This window comes from Salvia splendens, chromosome 6 (genome assembly GCF_004379255.2).
Source record: "Salvia splendens isolate huo1 chromosome 6, SspV2, whole genome shotgun sequence".
Lineage (NCBI taxonomy): Eukaryota > Viridiplantae > Streptophyta > Magnoliopsida > Lamiales > Lamiaceae > Salvia > Salvia splendens.
The window spans coordinates 14,855,834-14,870,806 of record NC_056037.1 but is presented as its reverse complement, the minus strand read 5'-3'; the positions used below and the strand labels follow the sequence as shown (position 1 = coordinate 14,870,806).

At 40.1% G+C, this 14,973-nt stretch overlaps 1 protein-coding gene and 1 long non-coding RNA gene across 3 annotated transcripts; one reads left to right on the top strand and one right to left on the bottom strand.

Annotated features, from left to right (window-relative positions):
* Positions 1 to 457: 457 nt before the first annotated feature.
* LOC121806863 lies at positions 458 to 1,857 on the bottom strand. Of its 2 annotated transcripts, XM_042207028.1 has the most exons (4): positions 1,747 to 1,857; positions 1,486 to 1,623; positions 1,330 to 1,405; positions 458 to 854 (listed from the first exon to the last, which is right to left on the bottom strand). In XM_042207028.1, exons 1-4 carry the CDS (start codon positions 1,828 to 1,830, stop codon positions 847 to 849), a joined length of 306 nt encoding a protein of 101 aa, XP_042062962.1. In that variant the 5' UTR covers positions 1,831 to 1,857; the 3' UTR covers positions 458 to 846. The 2 variants fall into 2 exon arrangements, with proteins under 2 accessions (XP_042062962.1, XP_042062961.1); XM_042207027.1 differs by lacking the exon at positions 458 to 854 and having other exon boundaries at positions 1,019 to 1,405.
* Positions 1,858 to 7,549: 5,692 nt separating this feature from the next.
* On the top strand, positions 7,550 to 9,784 carry LOC121809625. Its single transcript, XR_006052286.1, has 2 exons — positions 7,550 to 8,064; positions 8,495 to 9,784. It is a non-coding gene; the product is annotated as an uncharacterized LOC121809625 (long non-coding RNA).
* The last annotated feature ends 5,189 nt before the right edge of the window (positions 9,785 to 14,973 follow it).

Genomic DNA, 14,973 nt, shown 5'->3' with positions numbered 1-14,973 from the left:
TTCAAGCTCTGATTTTTCTCTCCACGATATATTTTCTGGTGTTTTGTGACATTGACGTTATAACTATGTCAAAATGAGATGTAATTTTGTTGTGGGCTTTCGATTTAAATAAAAAAAGTTGTACTCCACTACTTTACTTCATAGATTTATGAGATTTACTGAAAACAATGTCTTCTTTTCTGGAAGCAGATTGTAAGTAATCTGTAGAAGAATTATAGGCTCATACAAATTAAGCTATGGTTATTTTTGAAGGACCGTGAAACACATTTGAAAAAAGTTTTTTTTAATGATCTCAGTACTCACACATAAAATGCTACCTAATGTGGTCTTTCGACATTGAGCAGGTTTTGAATCCAGATAATACTATACTTGCTTCTTTATATAAAGAACCGATCCAATACGCAATGGCAGTGGATTGAATATGCCTAAAAACCAACTAAGGGTCAGGCTTCACGCCTTCAGTCAATCTCGTGATCTATTCATCATTATATATGTCGAGTGTACAACGAAAGGAGGTAGGAACCGGAGAATCTGGGCCTGAATAGTTCCTTAAATAAGCACATTGACAGAATTCTAGCGGCAGATAGAACCAAAATCTACAAATAGTTCCTCTAAATACGACCAACAGAAACTGGGACTTATCTCTTTCAATTTTGATGATCAAACAAGCTTTCCATCAAACTTAGATGTAAACACCAAAACAAACCTAAACCAACATACTTCAGGTTTATCCATGACAACTTCTCTTTCTCTCGAAAGTTTAACAGGAGAGGTACCTACAAAGTTATGACGATAACTAAAATGTTGTCGACTCTCCAGTCCTCCTCATCATCAAGGGGCCAATCTTTAGCCTCCTGCCAAATTCAACTTAAGCAAATGAGGCAGTAACTCCAGCGTCACATCAAGGAAAGCTTTCACCTTTAATTTTCCTCACAAACACAATATACAATAACAATATGCCCAATCCATAATTAACCAAAAATTACTTCAATACAACCTTCGAAAAACAAAACAGGTATGGATCAAATAGAGATATTGAATTCAACATCAAAACCAGCATTTCTCGTAAGTTCCTCCGGAAACATGAAAACTAATACTCCTATGTGAATCATTCCACAGCATACGAATAACGCTGACATTAGGAAAACGATTATGAATAACTAAACACAATTTGCACTGTGTAGAATCCCAAAATCAGAACAGCCACAATATGTGCAGTATATCATTGCCTCAAAGGATGTAACTATATGATCAAGCCATACTACCATAAAGCTAATTATCAAAAGCATCAATCTTTAAATGTAGAAGGCTGCGGTAGTGACAACGGACCTCTCCTCGACTCATTGTCATCCAAAAGCCTATTAACCCTCTTCTTCTGACAATACTGCCGATCAAAATGCTTCACCTACCAAACACAAAATTCACAATAAAATTACACTGATCAATAATGAAAATCCATAATCTGTTTGATGATATAGAAATTACCCAAGTGGGTCTGCACTGCTTCACATAGGCCTCCCTACTTTGCTTGCATTCGACTGGGTAAAGCAGCCCTACCGACGCAATTTCTGTGGGTTTCTTGTTCGATTGTTCCTCTAGACAAGTATAGAAAGCATCCCGCGCCTTCCATCATTCAGATTTTGTTAAAAAAGAAAGAAATTTATCGTCTTCGAGATTTAAAAAAGGCACGAGAAAATACAATTTGACGCCATTCAATTTTGAGAGATGAAGTGGGTAGGAATTTACCTTGTAGCAAGCTAATCTTGCTTGTGATAGAACATCTGTATGAACTGTATCGAGGGCTTGGGACGGCCGAGTTTCTAACGCCATCTGTTTCCTCCAGAAATCGAATTTCGTTTCCTGAATCTTCTTTTTTGCTTCGTGAATGGGGAAAAAAGGGAAATTGCAAAGGTTACCTGGGCCTGGCGTTAGTTGGGCTTTACCTACTATAGGCCCGTTAAAATATCATCTCATCTACTATAGGCCCGTTATTCTCTCATTTAAAAGTTTCTTATTTTTAATATTTTGCTTGCATTTATACGATTTTTAAGGCAACTGAAATTCTGAAACTTTTTTTTGATATACTCAAATCTCTCTACATTAATCTGGTTGTCATCTTCCCTATCCCTATCTACCTTCCCACACTTATTTGCAAATTATCTATTTTCTGTGAACTTCTTGAATATACACAATTTTTTCTACAACTTTAACGGTTTAGATTGAAAGTTGAACGGCTATTATCATAGATGTGATTGCAAAATTTGATATTAGTTGTCGAAGGGAATGAAACCATTTAAAAACGAGTTTAAATTTGTTGACTATGAATATTTTATGCAAAGATTATTTTTATAAAAAAAATCTGCGAAAGATATGTGGTTTTCATTAAATTTTACGAAGAATTTGTAGAAACTTTGGCAATATTTAACTGCAAAACTTCGTTGAGGTGTGCAGAAGTAATTCCAATTGAATTGAGGGACTGGCTTGGCATTCATTAAATTGTGGGAAGCATTGATCCATGCTGAAAAAAACACTCCAAAGGTTGACGAACAATCGGTAAGAGAGATAATTGATGGCCTCACCACCACCACAATTTGTGGACGAAATCACATTTTAGAGAGAGAATAGTTGGCACGTACGATGTGGGTGTGAGGAAGAATATTAAGAAAAAATAATTTAAAAAGTATAGTCGATTAAGGGTTAGGGCACTCACAATAGTGCCTATAAATCTCCCTAGCTAAGTGATCGGTGGGTTTATGGGCAATATTGCTCGAGTTTGGACGGTAAATCCACCTAGCCATTTGCCCTTGGGATTGGGCACTCGATCGGCTATGGTGGATTGATCGGCGTCCAACTGGCACTAGTGGATCGCTCAGCATAACGTTTGTCTTTACTTTATCTTTTAAATTGATGTGTTCAAAGATTAACGTGGAGAGATATGGAATAAAGTAAGAGAGATGAAGAGAGGTTAAAGTAAGAGATAATAAAGTTTTTTTAAAAAAATAAAACTCAATTAATTTGGGACAACCCAACAAGTGGCGGAGGGAGTATTTCTTAAATATTTTGCCTTTTGAATTTTTTAGTTTTGTTCGAAATTGTTGGAGCAATAATGTTAAAAGTAATTCTTCTATGTAAAGGGTCGAATTAAGAATGAAGATTAATGAAAAAATAAATTTAAAATGCATAACATTAAATAAATAAAATTTAATTGGTTGGTCTAATTGATAATCGATACCAATACTAGACTGCGTTAATCGATAACCAATATTAGTTGATTCGATGTATCGGCTAATCGATAACTAAATTACGTAATGATCAGTGAAACTTGCCCATACACTCATAGTTTCAAACCATAAATCTAAATTTTTTTTGTCCGTGGGGCTGCGCAGTTGATTTCGGAGGGATAAAGTTGCAATGATAAATCTAAATGCTGGAATATTGAAACTTAGAAACATGATATAAGAGCATCTCCAACGGCGGACGTCCCATTATGGCAGGGGAGGTCGGATACGGACGTCCTGTGAGGACGTCGGCGCGACGGGCGGGCGGACTCCGCCATTGTGGCGTGGGTCGGACGTCCGATTTTTAAATATTTTTAATTTTTTTTAACTCTATATATACGGCTCGTTGAATTTTATTTCATTCGCACCACTTGTGTTAACAAGTTTCTCTCTCTACATCTCTAATTTCAAGTATATCTAGAATGTCTAGTGACAGTGATAGCGAGAATGAATTGGAGGTCGCTGTGGAAGGTGCGATAGATATGCTGCTACAGCAGAGGGCGCAGCGGCGACAGTAGGCTGCGGTACCTCGGCCGATCCATCGTCGAACTACAGTACCCCGTGACCACATTGCTCCACATATTCGGTTGTATGCAGACTACTTCGCTCCGCAACCGCGTTTTGGGGAAGCCTTATTCCGGCGACGCTTTATGATGCATCGTCCGCTGTTTCTGCACATCGTGGGTGCTTTAGAGAGAAGATAACTGTATTTTAGGATCAGGGAGGATGCAGCTGGCAAACCCGGACTCACGCCCTTGCAGAAGTGCACTGTCGCAATCAGACAACTGGCGTACGGAGGTGTGGCCGACATGTTCGACGAGTACCTCCACATTGGCGAGTCGACAGCCGTCGGGCGTGAGAGCGATATTCGGTGAGCGGTATCTTCGGAGTCCGAGCCCCGAAGATTGCCAGAGTCTGGTAGATATGCATGGGTCGGTGCACGGGTTCCCTGGGATGTTGGGCAGCATAGATTGTATGCATTGGGAGTGGAAGAACTGCCCCGCCGCCTGGAAGGAGATATACATTACTGGCTTCAAAGCCAAGCATCCCACGATGATCCTAGAAGCTGTAGCTGACTACCGGCTGTGGATATGGCATGCTTATTTTGGAGTCGCCGGGTCGAACAACGACATCAACGTTCTCCAGTCGTCGCCCCTGTTCAATGCTCAGTGCGCGGGCGTTGGTCCCGCCATCAGTTTCGTCGCCAACGGCAACCAGCACAATATGGGATACTATTTGGCGGATGGGATATATCCAAACTGGCCCGTCTTTGTGAAGACAATCAAGCATCCGCTCGGACAAAAGAAGTCATACTTTGCGAGCCGTCAGTAAGCAGCGCGCAAGGATGTGGAGCGGGCATTTGGTGTGCTCCAGAGTCGATGGGCGGTAGTCAAGGGTCCTGCACGGCAGTGGTATATTCCCAACATCGGCGATGTCATGTACGCATGTATCATAATGCACAACATGATTGTCGAAAATGAAGGTGCGGAACTGACTCAGTGGACCAATGAAGATGATACGGGTGCAGGTCCAAGTCACGGCGTGGCCACCGCGAATGTGAATATGGGGGTACCTCATGGAGAGGTCGAGCGGATGCGTGCATTTGCCGACATGCGGCAAATAGATGCCTATGTTCGACTTCAGAACGATATTATCGAAGAGGTTTGGACGCGGAAGGGTTGACGTTGATGTTAGTATTTTTTTTTGTTTTATTACTATGTAATTTTTTTTTCAAATCATGTATGTTTTTTTAAAAAGAAGTTGTTAATTTTTCCCGTTCGTATTCGTGTTGAAATTTTATTTTTGTAAACGTAAATTATTTTATTAGTGAATTTGTGATTTTTTTTTATTGCGGGAAGTCCTGGTGGGAAGGGCGATGGGAACGGCGGATTGTGAAGGGGATGTCCTAGTGACGTGGCAGTGGGATAGGAAGTCCTAGTGACGTGGCGGGAGGTGTTTTCGGGATGTCCTAGTGGATGTCCGAGTGGGACTTCCGCCCACTGGAGATGCTCTAAGAGCATCCACAACGGAGAGCATGCTGTCGTCCGTCCGTCCGTGCCAGCAGTGCGGCACTGCTCTCCGCCGCTGCGCTCTTGCCGATGGCACGGCGCTACTCGATGCATCGAGCACGTCCGTACCAGCAAGCATCGTACGTGGCAGCGTGTGATTGGCCAACGGCATATCCGTTGAAAAATCATTTTTTTTAATTTTTTAAAAAAAATCGAAAATAATACCAAAAAGTAAAAAAATATCTTCCCAATCCCAAAAAATGGCCATTTTTTTGCCCGTTTTTCTGTAATTTTTTTATTCCCCCCCCAAAATCATCTATAAATACACACATTTATCATCCTTTTTTTACATCAAATTATCTCTCATTCATATTTTTCATACAACTTATCTACACCTTCATCTCTCACTCAAAACCTCAAATGGATTTCACCCATCTCATTGCGGAAGCGGAGCGCGAAGAACAAGAATACTACGAACAACATCGTGCCGCTTATGAAGCATATGTCGCAGTGAATACCCCCGCCCCTCCTCCTCATCCAACTAGATCAACTCGCTGCTACATCCATCGTGACCGGGAGGGAGCCCACGAAAGGCTCGTTGCCGACTATTTTCCCGACCCGCCACGGTTTCCGGAAGATTACTTTAGGCACCATTTTTGCATGTCAAAGCGCTTGTTTATGCGTATTGTCAACACATTGTCCGCCCGTGTTGAATTCTTCCAAACAGGTCCAGATGCAGCCTGTCAGCAAAGTCTCTCGGCGTTGCAGAAGTGTACGTGTGCCACCCGACAACTCGCTACTAGGAAAACGGCCGACCTCTTTGACGAGTATTTGCATGTCGGTGAGTTCACTGGAATCCTTTGTCTTAAAAATTTTTGCGAGGGCGTTCGTACAACTTTCGGTGATGGATTCCTTCGGGCACCCACCACCGATGATTGCCAACGGTTGCTTAGTCTTCACGAATCAGTCCATGGCTTTCCCGGTATGCTTGGGAGCATTGACTGCATGCATTGGAGGTGGAAGAATTGCCCGACTGCTTGGAGGGGGCAACACTTAAGCGGCCACAAAGGCGGCGGCCCAACACTTATCCTTGAAGCGGTCGCCGACTACCGCCTATGGATTTGGCATGCATATTTCGGTGTTGCTGGATCCAATAACGACTTGAACGTGCTCTATTCTTCACCCCTCTTCAATGATGTGTTGAATGGTGTAGCACCGGTGATCGACTTCACCGTCAACGAAAATGTATACCACATGTGTTACTATCTCGCCGATGGTATCTACCCAAGGTGGTCGACTTTCGTGAAGACGCTCAGCAACCCGCAAGACCTGAGAAGGGTTCTTTTTGCGCAGCGTCAAGAGTCCGCGCGGAAAGATGTCGAAAGAGCCTTTGGGGTTCTTCAAGCCCGATTCAACATTGTGAAGGCCTCGTCTCGGCTGTGGCACGTGAAAAATATCGCCGACATCATGTACACGTGTATTATCTGACACAACATGATTATAGGCGACGAAGGACCGAGGGCGGCTAGCTTTTACGACGAGGATGAAGCCGGAAGCTCAAGCGCGAGGTCTCCCCACGCCGAGGTGTGCATACGACGGTGGGTGAGAGGATCGAAACAAGGCACACAATGCGCGATACCCGAACCCACGTTGAGCTACAAAAAGACCTAATCAAACACATGTGGGCGAAATTCGGCCACGAGTAGTAGGTTTTCTAATTTTATGAATTTAATTATGTAATTTTTAGGAGTTTAATTATGTAATTTTTAATTTTTAGGATTTTAATTATGTAATTTTTATTTTTTAAGATTTTAATTATGTAATTTTTAATTTTTAATGTATTTTATAATATTATACCGGGTATGTTTAATGTATTTTAATTTTATGGAAATATTTGTATTTAAATGGAATAATTGAATTGTGGGACTCTTGTGCTCGTTCTTGTGGAAGAGCACGGTTGTGGGTGTTGTGCTCTTGACTAAGAGCAGATAGAAAAAGTAGGGTCGGGCCTATAATCGTACTCGTAGGCAAGAACACGATTGTGGATTCTCTAAGAAGAAAAAAAAAATGATGATTAAGAAAAGTGTGAATAAATTGTTAGGTATGGATAAAGCAGTAATGGAAAAAGTAATGGTTGGATTTGATCGGTACTTTTAATCAGAGGTACAATTCCCAAAGCATCAAGGACGGAAATGACCCCCTTAAAACAGTGCCCCCACCCATATCGTTGCTTCTTTTTCGGCCACGTCACCAACACTTTCCCATCGCACTCACACCAAACCATATGACAAAAGATAGTGTTTCCGACAATCCGCTCATCGCTACCATTGATTTGATTTAATGAAACCAACAACTTAGCGGAAAAACTGTACTACAATGTTTATTAAAGGGGTCGTTTCCTCTTTTCTTTCTTTTTTGTGTGTGTGGAGTTTTTAGCACGGTGGAATGGAGAAGGATTGCCGACAACTGTTTGATGTATTGCATGAATGAACCAATTAAAAAAGGAGGGTTGGGAATTGCAGGAAACCCTAATTCATGATTTCAATTCGGATCTGATCCGTTGTTTTTTTGCAGATTGGGATTTGATCGGAAAATTTGAGGGGAGAAGAGCATAGTTGACAGAAGAGAGTGGGCACACGCAGGCAGTTGTATAGAGTTATACCTTTGTGGATGCGTGTGCTCACTTCTTTTCTGTCACCTTCTCTCTCTTTCCAAACAAGGAACACACACGCACCGTCGCCATGCCTTGGCCATTTTTCGAGCTCTTAATTTATTTGGTGGAGCATCCATTTCTATAATTTTGTTTACCTGAATTTATACCTAAGCAAGGACCATGATTGTTACGACTGATTTGTACTCTTTCTTTTTTTGGGGAATGGTGATTTTTTTATTTAGTTTTCTGTTTATATACATATTCTATGGCAAATTATGCTTCGCTTTTGCCAGTATTTTTCATTAGAACAACACTACTTTGCTAAACCAAAACCATTTTACATTTTGAGTGCGATGTTCTCACTGAAAAAAAGATGATGAATTGGTTATATTTTATGTGGCTAATCGTCTTTACCTGTTTGTGTCTCTCCCTTGGATTTGGCTGTTTTTAGAGTGACACGGAGCATATTGCTTTGTCGTCGAAATTACATTATATGTTTTCAGATTTAGGTATCAAGATCATATTTTTATTTAATTTTGTCTATGTTTCTTCAGTGATATGCTGCTCGAATTCAAGTACCCGAGAATGATTAGTTCCAGATCCTCAGGTATATAGTTCTTGATATATACTGTATCATTCTTTTTTGATTTACTGGAATTCGGCATTAATTTTTTCTATTAGGCTAAGTTTCTGAGCACGTCGCCAGCATTAATTTTTTCCATATCAAATACTCCCTACATTTGATTAAGCTAAAAAAAAAAATTAGAATTGGAGTTCTTTTATTCTTGCCTTTTCAAATTTCAATCCATCCTCTCTTTTCTCTTTTCTCTTTTCTCTTTTCTTTCTAAATTGGAACTATAAGAGATTGATATTCATTGATGTAATTTTGGCAATTTTTTTAGCATGATGGTCAAATTTTCTGATTACCTCAAAAGTCAATCTCTCAATTTGGACATAGGCACAGAACATTTGTTGACTGTGACTTTAACTATAGAACATCTAGAAGTGAGATTAATTTGCGAGTTTCTATGCTATTTTATCCACAAGAACGAATATATATAGATTGGACTGAGAGTAAACTAATATGACATATTTTTAGGAACTTCGATCAATACTTTGTTGGCTCAACTCAAGTGGAAGATTGAGACGAATGATTTAATTTAATTAGCAAAGTTGTTTAATAAGTTAGCATTCTAGGCCTTGGTTACTGGTCAGTATAATGAGCTTAACGTGCATATTCTGCAAGAAAAGTTGCGTAAGTATGCAGGAAAGGGTACAAGTCAGCGGGAAAGGAATCGGAAGACTCAAGTGAAAAAAGATGCCAGAAGAGTGCAATACTGACCAGGATGCATGCCCAAAGGCTCGAGATGGAGAGGAGAGGATCGCTAGTAGACGACCAACTACTTAACGGGGGCAGAAGCGATAATGTACAAGGAAGAACAACCCTAATTTTAGGGCAAGCCACCCTATATATAGAAGGTCACATGAAGAATGAAGGGAGACATAACTCATTTTAGACACACTTAGAAACCGCTTTCGGAAGTCCTAGTTCCGAAGCGGAGGCTAGCTCCACACCTATCGTTCCTCGCCTCCAATCATGATCACTTGAAGACCTAGGTATTCCACCGGGGATAGTTCACCGTCAACTCCTCCAGCCGTTCTAGTCGCCAGAATACTGTTTCATCGCCTGAGTGACAAAACAATCTTTACTTGCTTTTTTAGTTTAAATTTGTATTTCATTTTATCTCGTTGGATTTGCTGTTGGAACTTAATTCTCTGGTTGTTTTTGAAGTATCGTGTTGAGATCCAAACGCTATGATATGGAAGTTTGCTTTTATTCATCTTTTCGTTGCGAGCATGTTTCATTCTGCCTAGATTAGCTAGATCCAGTAGTTTGCAAGAAATTTCTAAGTGTTGATATCTGATTTCGTTTGAGCAGGCTAGATCTGAGTTTGTTAGCTAGGATTCCAAGTGTTAATCGTTCGATCTGAAGTTTAATGCATGAGATCTGTGAATACGTGACTGTCGCCACCTTGTATGTTAGGAAGTATGCTTAAATCTGGGATTATCGGTCGTTAATCTTTATGTTTTGACTTTTAATTGTGGATCTCAATTTGTGGAAAGTGTTGATTTGAGTTGTTATTCATGGAGTCTGTGTTTATCTGAATTTTGTGCACACTTGTCGAAGAAGATAACATCCACATCCAATTTGTGGACCATTTTTGCTTTTCAGCTAATTTACCTTTTGTCCTTCCACTTTTGTCAGGCTTTTGGCGGATCTGGCAGTTCATCAGCCACTTCGGTCGGAAATCCGTTTCTGTCATTGTCTACCTATTTTTAGTAAACTTTCATTTTTCACATGCACCGGAGTTGTACCAACCCACATTTCACGTACCCAGTCTGATTCCGATATGAGAACTTCTTACCAATCAGTAGAGTACAGGTCCACCCTTTAGTTTGTGTCTAGATAGAACCTCAACCCAAGCGTGGTAGCTAACCAACCCCCTCTAGATTATCACCATAATCACAAGACGCAATCATCCATCTCTATGGGATTCGACCCTTGCTCTCACTATACTAGCCAGTAGAGTGAGTTGAGGAAATTGTTGATACCAGGTTTTAGGTCGACGTGTCAGCGACACAACTAGGTTGAGAATCACCTCCTGATCAGTTGAATACACGAGCCTGCACAAACCCGCTCTTTCAAATGGAGCCGTTGCCGGGGATGGATGGCGTTTTTACTTGCTTTTGTGTGTGATACTTTGGCGTATATATTGTTAATAATTTTTTCTTTCTTTTGTTTTTAGTTTATGAGAATGAGCTCAACTTTTGAGCAGTGGAGGCCGAAAATACTCCCACGAGGATCGATACTTGTTACCACTCGTTTAGCGACGAGGACAAGGATACCATAGAGGAAGTGGAGTCAGTATCACCAGTTAAGTTAGAAGGAAGCCCAACAAGGATGGCCGAAAACATGGAAGATGATCCGGAGATTGGGTCACTGAATGCACATGCCGATGGAGAGCCCCCACATGCTATAGTTGTCACTCCAGGGCATGCCGCATGTGATGTCAAGCCTCATGTTATAGCAGTTTTGCCCACGTGCCATGGGAAGAGCTATGAAGGACCTTACGAGTTCCTTCATGAATTCTGTAAAATTTGTAAGGCGCAAAAGCGACCAGCAGGGTCAAGTGAAGATGATTACAGGTTGAAGGCCTTACCGTTCATTCTGAAGGGAGAAGCGAACACATGGTTCATGCGTCTACCACCCAACTCCATCAGAACTTGGGTCGATTTCAAGTTAGCCTTCCTGGATCAGTTCTTTCCATCAACTAAGACGAGTGCACTGAAAATAGAAGCGACCAGCAGGGTCGAGTGAAGATGATTACAGGTTGAAGGCCTTACCGTTCGTTCTGAAGGGAGAAACGAACACATGGTTCATGAGTCTGCCACCCAACTCCATTAGAACTTGGGTCGATTTCAAATTAGACTTCTTGGATCAGTTCTTTCCATCAACCAAGACGAGTGCGCTGAAAAAAGAGATATCGTGCGTCAAGCAAGACTATGATGAGTCCCTGAGCGACTACTAGGTGCGATACATGAGTCTCTTGGACGCATGTCCCAACCATCGCATGTCTGAAGTAGAAATCTATAACACCTTCTATGAGGGGATGAATAAAGAGACCAAAGATCTGGCGAACTCATCATCCGGATGAGGTTTTCCTCAGTTGAGAGTCAGTAAGGCCAAGGAAGTCCTGGGAAAACTTTTAAGTGCAAAAAAGGCTTACGATAGCCCAAGAGACAGCTACAGCAGGAAGGGAGTGGCGAGCGCTTCATCAGCCGAGAAGGAGGATAAGTTGGAAACGCGCATGGATAAGCTGGAGAAGGCGCTCTTAACAGCAATAGAGAAGCATGCACCACCTCCCCCAACTGAGAACCGACAAGTTGCCGAGCCAAGAGGTCAGGATCCTACCTATAATCAACCTAAGGATCTGGACAACATGGCGTGTCACGACCGCCCTTCTAGGGTATAATAAATGCGGTGATCGTGACCTAACAAGACTTAAATGCAACAAGGAAAAAGACTAGGGTTTTATAAAAGGGGTTTGACCAAGGTAATTAATGAACAAAAATCAAAGAGAGAAGGTCAGGGTGACGCTTTGACAGACAGACCAAAGAGAAAATAATTATCATCATTGATATTCAAGATAACAAGAGTTCAGCGTACTCGAAAACATAACATGTCTTTAGATTCTAAACGGAACTCAAAATAGTGTCAAGATCAAACAATAAGTAAAACAGGTTTCAGCGGAAGCATCCAAGAGAAGAGTGAAGTTATGTATGAAGACACAACGACACTCACAGATCAAAGATAAACAATTCATTCTTCAATTAACTTGCTCAACACCACCATACTCTCGTCGCCGCTCAACCTGCACATAGGGAAAACATATGCATGGCTGAGTACTATAAAATACTCAGTGGACTCATGCCGAAAACAGTTTATCAAAATATTATTTATCATGCCTTTTTCAAGTATCCATCGGGGTTTTTGTTTTTAGAAAGGCCCGAGGTACCAAAATATTTCATCGTTTAAAAGTCGACTGATCAGTCATTTTTCCCATAGACGTTTACCATATCTGCCAATACATGACTTGGAATGTGGCCACAAACCAAGTCACTAGACCGGCCAGCCCGTACGCTAGCACACGATCTACCATAGGTGTACACTAGTCTAAGTAGGGTTTGCGGCCCTACGAGGACCCGAATTCGATTTAAATAATATGGCATAAAGCCATATCAGATAGGCACGTTAAAATCAAACAAGGCATGATAAACACAGTTTCATTCCCATCGATAAAACATTTAGGACATCGTCCTTATTTAAAAGAAAGTCCACCTCGCTTGTTTAGATAACACAATATACAACTCAAAGCAACCCTCGTTCCTTGTGCTCACGTACGCATGACAACCCTTGTCAACACCACAATACAATCAGCCTTTCATCACAAAAATTATCATGCATGCCCTAACGTTCCTTCCATCGTCTCTTTAATTTACCAATCCCAAACGTTCATCAACACAAGGAAACACACCATAGCTTACATCAACGAACAACACATCACTTCATCATAGAATGGGTTCCTTAAACATATGCATCATGTATATCATTCAAAACTTAACAACATAGATTATTTTTGTATGATAGAATCTGGCAGAATAGCGCAGTCATTTTGTAAAAATCATTAAAAATCCATCCGACCTCTGTTGGGGCTGAAATTTTTCCACAACTCAGTATACACATCAAAGTTCATCCAGTTAAAATTTCACATCAAAATTACATGTTTAGGTCGGTCAAATAAAAAAAGAAACTCACTGGTCGAGAATAAAAATTCTGACAGAACTGCGCAGTCGACTTCAAAAATTCATTAAAAATTCATCTTTCGACCAAAAAGGCTGATATTCACACACAACACAGAAGACACCTTGAAGTTTATTCAGATAAAATGTCGCACCAAAATAAGATCGTTTGGCCAGTCAAACACACGTCAGAATCTACTGTCCGAACACCACAGTTGTCATACTTTCAAATTTTGAATTAGAGTTTATCTAACATTCATCCAAACACATATATTCATGCTTCCAACAAATAATCATGCTTCAAAAAGATCTCACAATCATGTTCTCATATATTCACATAGTATTCACCAACAAATCATCCACAAGTTCATTCATCCACATCAATAAACGCATACACATATATTTTCTCATGTAACCCTCAATCCCAACCGATTAACTTTGAGATCTATGATCTCTATACTCACTATATGCATGAGAGAATCAAGAACAAGGATTCAATGGAAAGGATGAGGAAAAGAATTCAGTTATACCTTTCTTGATAAAAAACAAACGGTAGAAACAAAGTATAGTCTTGATTCTTCAAAAATTCTTGAGGCTTCAACTTAAATTCTTCTCAAAAGATGAAGAATTCATGGAGAAAAATAGAAGAAAATTTTGAGAGGGGGAGGGAGAAGTGAGAGGCGTGAATTTGGAAGAGGGAGGCGTGTAGTTTTTGATTTAGGTTGTGGGTTCTCTATTATTTATAGAGTGCAAGATATAATATTTAATTAAATAAATAAAAGATTCTAAAAGATATGGAAGAGTGGAAGTTGGCGTGAATTAGGAGAGAAAATAAGAGGCAATTCGAAATCTAGGCTATTTAATTAGCCTATGATTTAATTTGGTATTTCACGGAATAGAATAAAATAATACGGAGCAGAATAAAATAATAATTCCCTCAATAAAAATAGCGAAGTAGCGTGAATTATGCTTCTTCCACAAGGAATCAATTTCCAATCTTTAATTTGAATAAGATAAGACAAGATTTACTAGGATATTTGAATTTATTCATGTGAGGGAATAAATAAGGGATCAAATAGAATAAGTAAATAATTCCTTCTCCCCATAAATAGGAGATTTTCGAAATCTCCCTAGGAACAAGCATGGGGTCGATTTCCTCATGAAGATAATAAAGAATAATCGGGTTTTGGATTTAATTAGGATAATTATCCCAACAATTAATTAAATCCAGAAAAAAATAGAATTCCTCTCCAATAATTAATAGTGGTCGAAAATTTCAAAAAAAATGGCAAGGTAATGATTGATGATCCTATTTAATCTCACCACCCTTAGAAAATAATTCACCACAATATATTTCACCCCGCATCGATTATTCAAACAATCACGTCATAATTCAACAAGGTAGACTATTCCACATTCTCGTCACGTCTTCAACGATATTGACCATTCAATGGCCACGTCATTTCTCCAACAAAGTTGACTATTCGAGCCAAGTCTCAACTCCAAAGCAGAATTAGGTCACATAGAATCAAGCGAATTAATTCACTCATCAATTAATTCACATACTTCATGAAATTAAAAGCATTAAATGCAAAAATTTTAGGGTTCAAAAATTAGGGTTCAAAAAGTGAGGCGTTACATGGCGCAAGTCAATGCAACTGGGCACTGGAAT